The following is a 13457-nucleotide window of genomic DNA, read 5'->3' on the forward strand; positions in this document are numbered from 1 at the left end:
TTTTGACATTAGTACTCGTCACTCTCCTGATGTTATTCATTCTGTTGAAAATTAAAAATTTTATTTAATATTCAAAATAAAAAAAAGTTTAATAGTTTTTTACCAGTTCAAAATAGTAATAAGTTCTACACACAATGAATTATAATGCAAGCAGTGGCACCCGTAATTGTAAGTTTCAAACATACTAGTGAATATTGTATAGTGTGGTTAATAATGTAAGCTCACGGTAACCTGTTGGCTACATTTTAAGGTTTAGTTCTCAATTCTTGATCCCAACTGGTCGCAAACCGAAGTAAACAGATGCAAGATTATTTTGCTCCGGAGTAACCACTCCGGAGCAAAATAATCTTGCATCTGTTTACTCCGGTTTGCGATCAGAAAAACAAAAGAGAATACAGGAACAATTTTCTCCTTGTTTGCTCCAGAGTGCTAGCTGTTTTGTGAGGTACTGGAAAAATAATCCATTTGTAAATCTACCCCATAAAATCTTGGTTTTGCCATCAGTTTGCTTCGGCACAATCGGCCGACTAAGCAATCAATTGATCGGTCGATTGTTTTTAATTTTGTAATTGTTGCATCGACTCTTTTTTAGTTTAACATACGTATTTGCCAACGCGACAAAATCTGACCAAAGAAATCTGTTGAAATCAGTCTATTTCAACCATTTAAGGTTGCACAGAGAAAGCGCAAAATTCGCAAACGAAAAAAGCAGTTTTTTCCACACCGTATGTCAGATCTTCATAAAAATCAATCAGCGTATGTAGAATGTTGTTACAGTACTGCTGATTGATTTTTATGAAGATCTGACATACGGTGTGGAAAAAAACTGCTTTTTTCGTTTGCGAATTTTGCGCTTTCTCTGTGCAACCTTAAAAAGATCGAATTAAATCTGGCGATTAAATGTGATGACGAAAATTGCATCTCGGTGGCACGGCTGTCGGGCTGTCGTACATATAGCGTTCCCAACAATGTGCAAAAAAAAACGAAAACTAGCAGTAATTCGGTAAAAATGTTAGGTAATACAGAGTATTAGTATATTCATTCAATTTCTATGTAATAATGCCACATTAAGGTTGGACAGAGAAAGGGTAAAATTCGCAAACGAAAAAAGCAGTTTTTTTTCCACACCGTATGTCAGATCTTCATAAAAATCAATCAGCAGTATTGTAACAACATTCTACATACGCTGATTGATTTTTATGAAGATCTGACATACGGTGTGGAAAAAACTGCTTTTTTCGTTTCCGAATCCGTAGAAACGTAGTCACGACAAAAAGGAGCATTATTGCGATCGTCTATCCTGAGCGCACTGCGTACAGTTGCGCGTGATTTTTGTCGGGGGTGAATTTAAATACTTTACCGACTGCTGCTTGTTGGTTGTTTAGTCTGCCCTTTTCCTCGCTCTCGTGTACGCCTATGTCGTTATCGCTAGAGCTGTTTGAATATTTACTGTTGGTTGTTTTTTATGCTTCTTGTGTTTCCGAGTAGAATTTAGAACACTGTTCTATTCTTGTTTCAAATTGTTGAAAATTAAAATCAATAGTCGAGCTGTTTTAAATCTGATCCAAAAAAGGTCTCGAAAAATAGAACTGCGTCTCAGCATTGCGATCGATCTGTTTTAGTCGGTGATGTAAAATAGAACAGACCATATAGAATACATCGGCGTTACGAACAGGACTAAGCTATCACCGGATTGACGCTAGCTCCAAAAATCAAAAACACTGTATTTCTGAGTCCTAGCCCTGCGTGATGTCCCGCAAAACAAGGAGTTCTGATTAAGCTAATGAGAACTATTAAAAGGAAACCTGGTTTGACTTAGCAAGTCAATGCAATATGCACGATGCTATATTTCTCCTTAGTGAAGAACAATTTAGGTAAAAACTCTCCACTAGGAGGAAATTGGAAACTTCCTTGAAATTTGCAAATGATTCAATTCGATTCCGTACACAAAAGGCATTCTACATTATGAGGAATCGCTTTTTTGAACGAATGTGATTTGCATTCTCAATGACGACAGTAGAATCAAACGGGTGTCTCGACTCGATCGATCGACGTTTGTACGAAAAACCAATCTGCCGTAATGCAGAATAAGTCTGAATGTGGGATGCGCTATATTATGATGAGCCAATCCCAATATTTAGTGTTTCGCCTGAAATTCGATTACAAAATTGTTTTTCCTGTGTACATTCTAGTCCGGTTTGCTGTTCATGACCTCAGCAAAGCAAACTTAATAATTAAACTTAGTATTTAGCTTAGGTTGGATTTTTTATCGCGACACAGCTGTTATGTCCCAAATACCAACCTTTTGCTGCTCGTGTGGGTCCTAAATTGCAGTATTCATAAGGCTATACAGTGAAGACCCGATTTCGTCTACCCTTATTTCATCAGTTTTTTGACCCAATTTTGTCAGCCTTACATGAAAGTTGGTAATTGGTAGTTTGATGGGCTCTAGCGGACGAACCAAGTTGATTTTGAATAAATCCTTTCTTGAACATATTTTTCTTATCTTAGAGATCCGAAATATGCAAAAATAAAATTTTCATTTTTTTTAGCTTTGCACTGTCGGGGGTCTGATAAGGGAAATTTAAACTAAATAATCAGAGAAGGTTATGAGCCTATATTTAGCGACCAAAGAAGAATATTTTAAGAGCTTCGGTTTATTAAAAAGAAAGAAAAATATATGTCCCGATTTTGTCAATGTCTCCGTTTTATCAGGCTAAAATTCACCAAGGAGCTGATAAAAGCGGGTCTTTACTGTAGTTTCATTACCTTTTTAGCTTCCAGAGGAGGACCTAAGAAACCAAAGCGTGTGAGCGATATCAACGCAATGGGCGCACCGACTGCGATGCCTACTCCACAGTTTGCAATGTTTGAACAAACAACGCAACCTTTATTGACCAATCCTGGCGTCACACCGTTAACAACTGGAGATAACCAATATATGTCAAACGCAGCGTACGATTTTTCACACTATAGCAACTATACGAATACACAACAACAGCTGAATGTTCCGCAACATCCACAAAATCAACCTGGGCAAAATCAACAAGGAACAACTGCAATTAACCCTGGCATGCCGACACAGTTTTCAGTTTTCCAACAACCTATTGTGCAGGACATGGCATTGCAATATGGGCAGAAGCTCGCCGACCAAGGCAAAGATCTGGTTAACACGCAATTTGAAAAGTACATACCTGTGACGAAACTTAAATACTATTTTGCGGTAGACAACAAATACGTTATCAGCAAATTAAAGTTAATTTTTTTTCCATTTTCTCAACGGGTAAGATTAATATAAAGTTGAAGAGTCAACAGTTAGCAAATAAGTTGTTCTTATTATAGGATTGGTCTTTGAAATATGATCACGACAATCCGGTTCAACCACGATACGATATAAACGCTCCTGATTTGTACATCCCGACTATGGCGTATATCACCTACGTTGTTTTAGCCGGAATGGTGCTTGGTAACTGCAATCTGGTTTGCTGTAACATAAATAAATTAACGTTGCAATTTAGGTTTTCAGAACCGTTTTTCGCCGGAACAACTTGGTATACAGGCCTCTAGTGCACTGGCTTACAGCATATTTGAGTTGGTGATTTACATCTTAACACTATACCTAGCCAATATATCAACATCGATAACGACTTTAGATCTACTGTCGCTTAGCGGTTACAAATATGCGTCAATTGTTTCGATTTTGTTGTGCAGTATCTTCCTAAGAAAACCCGGTTACTACATCTCATTGGTCTACGCTAGCACTAGTTTAACTTTTTTTCTGGTAATGGTTTCTTACGTTTATTTTTACTATTTATTCCGATGAATGTTTCTTTTGTTTTTTTTTTTTTTTTTTTCTTTCAGCTACGTACGTTAAAGGCCAAGGTAATGTCGGAACCAACACAATCGAATGAACCTCCTACATATGACCCTTATCGACAACAACAACAGTTCGAGCATAATGTGGGTCGCAAAAGAAAACTGTATTTTCTTTTTTTGGTGTCCGGGTTACAACCAGTACTGGCGTTTTGGTTATCCATGCATTTAATACCAAATGATGTTACGAATGCTTCTGCGACAAGGGTATAGCTACTTAGGTTCTGATAAGGGTTTTAAAATCCATTGAATAAACATCGTTTCTTTATAAAAAAAATTAAGTCTATAAAGCACTATTTACACCTATCCGATCCGATTCAGTACTGGTGCACAGACACCAATACTCTTTTAAACATTTAAATGCGGGTGATCTCAATTCTAGAGCGTTTTTTCATTACGTCATATCTAACTCTACTCATTGCAGGATCGTATAAGCATATTACATGTTTTTCACGAAGATAATAGGAAGATAATTGATTACTATTATTTTATTACATTTTGCCGATCACTTTTGCTATTATGCTCTTTTACATATGTGGTCTTGGCAACACCGTTTGTAGATGGCACATTTTACCACAGACTAACAGAAATAACACTATGAGGGAATTCCCTCAAAAAACATCGATCCGACAATTTTCCCAGAACACTAGCTACACCTTTTATTCACAGTCCCAATCACTCATTTACTGGTGGGTTACCCCTCAGGTTTGGGAGCAATTTTTCACTAGTTCACTATGCTTGTCCATATGTCAGTGGCGCCATAATTTCAAATGTGGCCACACTCCCAACTACAAATATATTTAAAATGCCCGTTAAAGCGGGCGAAGTTTTGTTTTGGAGTGTTATGTCTGTTAGTCTGTGATTTTACTGTGACGTTTTGAGAGACGGGCTTGTAGTTGTGATATATTTCATGTGCTGTATTGCAACCAAGAGTGTAGATATGAGGTTTGGCATTGGAAAAAGATGCTAACTACAGTCGACTTGGAAAAACATCACAACGCAAAACGTCACATCTACAAAATATTAGCAAAACTTTGGTATACTATATGTGACATTTTGACTTGAAATTAAATTAACATGTAAAGAATTGTTATTTTTCTTTATTATTTGTGGTCGATAAAGAGTCAATGCTTGGCTTTTATTTGGCATAATTAACTCAGTTTGTTTACATTTGTTAGATATGACGTTTTGAATAAACGGTATAGAATTAGGCAATCCATGCGACGTTTCTGATTAGCTGATTATTAAATAAGAAATATTAAATAAGAAATTTTCTTGTTTACTTCTGACGTTACTCCGAGGGGCGCGACGCACAGAGGAGCAACTGGGGTCGAATCCTGGCCAAAACTATTTATTGCGGCTATTGCTGTTATTGTACCTTAATATGAACTAAAAATAGACAATAACTAGTTTTTGGGAGAATTTGGCATATATTCACCTACCAGTGCAGGGGTCAATTTTCTATGTCCTTCCGAATACTAGTATTTTTGAGGTGATCCTTGTGAATACATTTGTTTTCCCGTTGCATGAGCAATTGGTCAGTGGAAAAGCAAGATGAAAACGGATGCCTGTGCACATATTCATAGAGATACATTTTGCCAAACATAGTATTTGGCCCTACAGCATTTCGGCGTACCTCAAATTAGTATAAATATCAATATTTTCAAATCGCTTTGAATTTGTGGATCGGACAAGATCGGAAGAGATTTAATGTTTTTTAGATAGCCAGAATCTTGTTTTGTAATGTTGTTTCAGCAACATTGCCGGATCGTGCCGTATCATGTAACTTTTTTCACATTCAAATTTGGAATAAAATGTTAAAAAAGTTTTTTTTTTCAAGCTGGTCCAATATACAGCAACACTGTTTTTTCAGTTATTTTTAAGCTGAGGTTATACAAATAGTTATGTTCACCTACGTTTGTTATAATATTGTCTTATTGAACACAGTCATCATCATATGAAAGCGATTTTGCTGGATACATAACAAAAAATGATTAAAAACCCCTTGAAATATCACTATTTTGCATCCATGCAAAAATTCTTTAACAATTTTTGACATACTCTTTGTTTTGCCACATTATGCAGTATGCTTTTAGGTATGTAAAAAAAATATAACTAATTTAAAAATCGAAAAAAATATTGTGGTTATTGGCCAAGAATTTGTTTTAGTTACTTCTCTGTGCGACGTCCGCCAATATCGTTGATTCGATCCAACCACAAATGAATCGACCTAACGAAAGATGTTTGTCGGACGATTTTTTCTGTTCGCAGGAGTAGACAGAACCCACCGCTGAATTGTCAAACAAACGTCTAATGGATTGCCTAATTGCAACATTTGGGCGATTTGCCGCCATCATTTTTTGCCAGCCTACCTGCACCTAAATTGCCCTCGGAACGCGCCATTTAATCGCCCTCAATTGCTTAATATAAATTATAAATACTTGTTTGCGGAATCATTATCTACTCACATAAACTTATCAGCATACTAGGCTATCACTAGAGACGGTTGGGTTCGGGTTTTTCTCGGGTTCGGGTCGGGTTCCGGGTTTTCAAATTTCAATTTCTAGGGTTCGGGTCGGGTCCGGGTTTTTGAAATTTTAAACTTTCGGGCTTGGGTCGGGTTCGGGTTATTCGAATTTGGAATTTTCGAATTTTAAACTTTCGGGCTTTCGGTCGGGTTCGGGTTTTTGAACAGATCACACCTGACCATTTCTTGACGCTGTTTGCGTCTACACACAACACCCAGTCTCCTTTTGTAGTATTAACTTTATTTATTTTACTTTACTTCGTGATACGAATGGATGACACATATAATCATACTAAATTCTCCCACCTTTAAATCGCTAGAATTCGTTATATTTTCTGATGATTAACTATTTTATTTTTTATTCATGTATGAAATTTCTTCTCGCAAACTATCCGAATTATTTTTTTAAAACGATTACTCATGAGAAAACATTTAATAATAAGTGTTTCGCGTCTAAAATCTCTATGCGATTTACTTTTCATGATAATCATCAACCAAGTCAAAGTAAATTTTTCGGAAAATATATTGGTTCAAGCAAGAATAATCTACGGGAAGTAGAGACAATCTATCAACGATGGCACTCATATGGTAATGGTATGCTAGTGCCACTATCACATCAGTGGTTTATATATGAAACAAGCACTTTCTGTCAGATTGTCCCCGGGCTAGGCCGTTGCATGATTCGGAATTCTTCATGAAAATACATGAATTTTCACGATTTTAAGGAATTGATCGTAAAATATTGTGTGCTCTGTTCAAGACATGAGCGAATTTGTAGAAGTTTGGAGTCGTGCTGAGAACTCCATTGGAGATCTCTACTAGCGCGCACACTGTACTAGTTAATGATGTGACATCAAGAACGCGACAGAGAATCTTGATTGACACCCTTAGACACAAGTTTAAGTTTGACCGTACCAACGTCGTGTAAACTGTCGAATACGACTTGCCAAGTACATGTAATAAATTATACAAAACTACTCTTGCAGGAATGGTTTTCGATAAAAAAAAACTAGAAATTTTGGTTAAGTACGACGGGCAAGGTTGTTTGAATCTTTCATCATTATGCCTCTTGTTTCCCCATGCGTTAGCCGTTAGCCGATTTATCCTACTTTCTGATTAAGATATCGACGATTTATAAGTTTCTCAGAACATTATAAAAGCGACTTAATAATACTAAATATAAATTCCAATTTCTTTTGCCAGTAATTCGTTTTGTCATAAGTAGATATATATGGTGCTACTTCAGGTTCGAGTGATTCTATAACTATTTTGGATGAGCTTTGGATGATACTTTTGGATGATCCTTGGATCCAGCTCGGATGCCTAAATTCAAAAAATTCTCGGGATCTTTGGTTGAATATCCGTATTAACAAGTCCGGTTCAGATAGGGTTTTTCGAATTATAAATTTTCTGGCTCGGGTCGGGTTTTAAAATTTTGAAAATATCGGGTTCGGGTCCGGGTTTTACAAAATTTTTATTTTCGGGTTCGGGTCGGGTTCGGGTTTTTCTATTTTAAAATGTTCGGGCTCGGGTCGGGTTCGGGTTTTTCAAACGTTAATATTTGGGATTCGGGTCGGGTTCGGGTTTTTCAATTTTCAAGCTTTCGGGTTCGAAAAAATTGAAACCCGATCATCTCTATCACCACCGCACTATGCTGCCGCTATACGCATAACTGTCCCATGCGCTATGGGATCGCCTATATACATGGGATAATTATGCGTGGAGCGGCAGTATAGGAAGAATCAATGGTGAAATTGGTACGGCACATTAAAGCTTCCCACTTCGTTAAAACTTTAGGTCAGGGATCTTCTGAGTCAGAATCAATGGTGAAATTGGTACGGCACATTAAAGCTTCCCACTTCGTTAAAACTTTAGGTCAAGGATCTTGTTCTATTATACTTACAAACGATTCCACAATTTTCACATTCGTTGGCTAAATGAAGTGCACTAGACAAACAAAATACAAGCGAGAACGCACGAATTGTTTAAAAAACAATTTTAAGCTTAAGACAAACATGAACCGCCATGTTAGAGAACCGCGAAAAACAACCAAGCCATTTCAGCCGCCAGAAAATTTGTAAGGCTAGTTTACAGTTCGGAATACGTGTCATAGAATTTGGGTCACTGTGTATTGTAAATGAAATTCGCGATTTCAAATCCACAGGAAAATGAGTCTACATAAAAAATGACACTTTTCCTGAAGTGTAAACCCAAACTCGGGAAACATCACGGGATTTTAAAACTCTCCACACAGAAATCCGACCGGGAACAATTCAACACAAATTGTTTCCGACGGGGAAAATAGTATTTTCATTAGGTTTTCAATTCGCTGCAAGTTGGATACTGTTTGTACTTTTAAGAAACAGCAGAGTTTTTGGTTTGATAGTTTGGAGAGATCTCGACGGGAAATTTTTCCTGACCAAATCCCGTGTGAAATCCCGTCACCCATTTCCCGAACTGTAGACTAGCCTTAAGTATAGAAATTGACTTTAAATCGCATCAGCAAATTGCATTTGTTCTTAGTTCAAAGTCACGTAAATAAAAAAACAAACAATTTGTAGCGGCATTAGCACAGGCGAATTGAGTCAAACGTCAATGTGTTTAAATCGTCTGACCATTAAGATTTCTGACTGCTCATTTACAACAACAGATACAAACTCAAGTCAAAGGAAATTGGTTTGTTTTCATCAGGAAATACCTAACCTCAATCGATTTTTGCACGGCAAAGTATTTTGTTTTCATCACGAAATAATTCAGCGCCTTTTCTTTTTCAACGGGAATAGAAAGGTCAATTAAGATTTCTGACAGCTCATTTACAACCACAGATGCAAAGTCAAATCAAAGGAGTTTGGTTTGTTTGCCTCACGAAATACCTAACCTCAACCGGTTTTTGCAGTGCAATTTTTTTGTTTTCCTCGTGAAATAATTCGGCACCGTTTCTTTTTTAACGAGAGTAGAAAGGTCAATATGTTATTGATATGTACTTCCGCTTTTTTTTACTGGGACATTTCTCGACAAACATATATAATTACGGCGTAAAAGCCAACTCTCGAAATTCGCTTTGAGCGGAAATTCTGAACCAAATTCGACATAGATCTTTCATTAGGGCTTAAATCGCAAATGTAAACAAACTGCGTTTTCGCTATTATGACATTATGCGACAAAAATACTACAAGATTGAGGTGAAAATTAGTTAAAATGGTTTTTAGTTCGATTTATAATTAAAGAAAACAAAACGGCGAAACATGCATTTTCTTCGAGATTTCGACTTAGGCCCTTCTTCTCATATGGAATATAAAGGCTAAACTTACATTTTTTGACAGAACCGCGCGTACGGTTATTATTCACAAAATTATTCTTTAAACGGCGGTTCTATTATATAAATGATAAGCAATATCTACTAGGATCATGTCTACTCGATAGTTGTTGCATATAAACATTCGAATATTTCGATATTTTCATGAAATTCGAAGAAAAGATGCACGCGCCCTATCATTTACATTGGGTTTCTATGCGCCCATTTGCTGAGCCCTATTAAAAAGTATACTGTCAAGCTCGCCCATTTACCCAGCCCTACCCAGCAAGACAGAGTCAGTTTAGCCCTTTTACCGCGCCCTTCTGAAAATTATGTACACCGTTTAGCCCTTCCGCAAATGGTGGTTGCTGAAGGGCGAAATCACGACTGGGATGCAAATTGGGCGTAAGCATTTTTTTAGTTTCTACCCACTAAAAGCACATAGCAATTAAATTCTTTAATATATTGTCATAAGGTTTAACCAAAGATGCTTCCGGAAAAACATGGTCGTAAAGTAATTTATACCTACAATAAAAACTACATTTAGAAAAGCATCGCCGTATATTGAAACTGATTTTTCTCCATTTGAGTACATTGCGACTTTGGCCCTATTGAAAGATCTGTGTCGAAATGTTACTCTCCAAGTACAGATCTCGACAAACATATGATTACGGCCTAAAAGCCAACTGTCAAAATCCACTTTGAATGGAAATTCCGGACAAACCGTTACACGCCAATCACAAATGTTGGTAGTAAACGAAAGAGAAAAGTTTTCTCTTTCATAAACTGTTGTGAACTGTGTTCGACTAGTAACGGTTTGTCCGGAATTACACGCCAATCACAAATGTTGGTAGTAAACGAAAGAGAAAAGTTTTCTCTTTCATAAACTGTTGTGAACTGTGTTCGACTAGTAACGGTTTGTCCGGAATTTCCATTCAAAGTGGATTTTGACAGTTGGCTTTTAGGCCGTAATCATATGTTTGTCGAGAGATGTTGCGAGTAAACAATAGAGAAAAGTTTTCTCTTTCATAAAGTGCTGTGAACTGTATTCGGCCATTCGGTTTGTCCGAAATTTCCCTTCAAAGAGGATTTTGACGACAAACATATGATTACGGCGCAAAATCATGCTGTCAAAATTCTCGTAGAGCGAAAATTCCGGACAAACCTTTACTGACGGAATACAGTTCACTGCAGTTAATGAGAGTAAACTTTTCGCTTTTGTTTACTACTATTGTCTATCCCGAGATAAACTAGCATTTCGTCGATTTGTTGCTATATGTTTCTCACATGAGTGCGAACGAAACAAAAATGTTTAAAAATGTCAATTCTTTTTTTCGCTTGCACTAATGCAAAGTGAATAGGTGCGTGATTCGGCGCACGGCTTGGCGGCGTATGGCTGATATGTCACGATGTGGATTTTAGAAAAGATAACAACTGTGATTAACGACTAACGGTTTGTTCAGAATTTCCTCCTAAAATGACAGTTGGCTTACACGCCGTACCCGAATAGAAATGCACAACAGTATTAAAGCAATTTGTATTGTTACATTACATCGAAAAACAATGTTATTCTGTAAAATTTACAATGGAAATATAATCAGATTTGCTGTTTCTACATCCAATTTCATTGTAAACTCGATTTTTACATGGAAAAAGGCGGGTCGTTAAGGGATGTAACAATGAAAAATTGATCTTTTCCAATACATTCTTAAATCAGAAACATCGATTTACATTGTTTTCCCGTTGTAGATTTTGGAGGCACGAAGGACTGCATCATAAGTACATTGATGTTACAAGAAAAGTTGTTGTTAACAAATAAAACTGTTGTAAATTCAACATTTCTACGATCAATTTCGATATTACTTTCTGTTTGGGTAATCATTAGGTTTGTCAAGATTTAAAAAACTACAAGGGGCAGCCCTATGGGGTTGCACGAACTGTAGACGTAGGACTATACTACTTAATATAAAATATTTATTTTCTTAGTATTTAGTGTGTGGGAAAAAAATACCCGAACCTGTGAAGAAAAATCAAATTTTAGACAATATAATCACATCTCATATATAGAACAAGCTTTCTAGTTGCTCTCAAACAGATCCTAAAAGTTCAAACACCCATGGATAACCCCAAGTTTGTAGATGTGTTTCGATGCCACAGGATTGTAAATTGGTTAATATTACGTCATGAAAATTCAATTCTTCCGTGACAATTTTTTTTGGCCTGCAAAATGCGCTGTGTGTATGCAAAGCTCATGATTTGTTGGGATATTAGTATTGATCGGAAAATGCTTTCCAACGCTGCGCATTGCATACATACAGGACATTTTGCAGGTCACCAGAAGCTGTTCATTTTACCACCGCCACATGTTCATTTTACCCACTCGCTATAAACATGTCTCATTTTTGGACATGTTTAGAAATCAAGAATCATGTTTGAAAAAATGTGTTTATGACGAAGTATTTTTACCAGATATGTACAAAATATGTCTAACAAGAAACATAAGGTGATTGTAATATCTCATTCACTTATTAGTTAGAAAATAATGACTTTGCTTAACGTGTTCATTTCACCGCCAGTTCTCCTACCTACCAACACATTCGCATACATACCTACCAAACATTGAACCCAAGCGTACAATGCAAAATGAGTCAACGCTGATGATGATGGGTAGAGCGAAAGAGACAACTAGTACTACCACGACACTATTAGCGCATTTCACCAAAATTCCACGCGGCCTTTCCCGATTGAAAGGAACGGCCGCGCTTAGCCCATCTGTCATAATATTGTGATTTTGCATAGCGAAGGGCTGAATGGTAACACATTTTGTTCCAAAAACAGCCCTGCGTTATGCAACACTTTGTGCAAGTTGATTATACCAGTTGCAAGTGGGGCCAAATTCATCAAGTTCCGTGAAATTCCTTTCAAATTACAGAATTGATAAAATTGCTTAGATGAGCTAAACTAATTAATCAAATCCTGTTTTAAAAACTGTCCTCGCGTTTAAACCAAAATGAGAAGCTTATTACTACCACTACATTACTTAATTTCAAGCGCAAATAGCAAATACATGTGCTAGTTAAACCAAAAATTTACTGGCAACATTACAGCGGCATTTAGGAAGCAGTTGGAGCGGTCGCCTGTTGGACGACACAGGGTAGCGTCCCTCCACAGCCAGTGTAACGGACTTCTAGCTCAGCTACACTGGCTGTAAAAAACACAGCACAGTGATCTGCTTCGCCAGCCGTTCAACAGGGAACTGAGCGTGTCTGGCCAAGTCCGTTCTTTAAATAGTCGATGATGACGTCATTCATAGAAGCGTTGCGCGCTAGGTACACCAATCCGTCGTACAGGGCTTGGGAAGCGCTATCTTCTGGGTGTTAATGCGCGATATTTTGACAAGGTTGTATATTATTTAATTTTTTAATGCTATGATATCAAAAATCTTTGGGTTTATCTGTTGGAATCTATTCTTAGAAGTATTTCGGGGCGATTTGTGCAATAAATTTGAAAATTTATCGTGAGATGGCTGAATTATATTCGTTTAAAATTGGACCACTTTTCGTTACATACCATTTTTGTAGGATTTGCAGAGTGCACCCCCATATCGAAAACAAAGACGTAGTCCTACGTCAAAAGCATCTTCGAATATTCAAATTAATTTTTCTCCGTTTGAGTACATTGGCATGCGACTTTGGCCCCAATGAAAATTATGTCTTGAAATGAGCTAACTTCACGCGATTTTTGCTCAAAAATATCATTTAT

General features: G+C 37.0%; 1 protein-coding gene across 1 annotated transcript; it reads left to right on the forward strand.

The window, feature by feature from the left end:
• The first annotated feature begins 5 nt into the window (after positions 1 to 5).
• On the forward strand, positions 6 to 4142 carry LOC131676887 (protein YIF1B). The gene is made up of 5 exons (XM_058956274.1): positions 6 to 168; positions 2778 to 3283; positions 3343 to 3466; positions 3519 to 3781; positions 3862 to 4142. The coding sequence occupies exons 1-5, from the start codon at positions 135 to 137 to the stop codon at positions 4084 to 4086; spliced, it is 1152 nt and encodes a 383-aa protein (XP_058812257.1). The 5' UTR covers positions 6 to 134; the 3' UTR covers positions 4087 to 4142.
• Positions 4143 to 13457: the final 9315 nt, after the last annotated feature.

Source organism: Topomyia yanbarensis, chromosome 1 (genome assembly GCF_030247195.1).
Source record: "Topomyia yanbarensis strain Yona2022 chromosome 1, ASM3024719v1, whole genome shotgun sequence".
In the NCBI taxonomy this organism is placed as follows: Eukaryota; Metazoa; Arthropoda; class Insecta; order Diptera; family Culicidae; genus Topomyia; species Topomyia yanbarensis.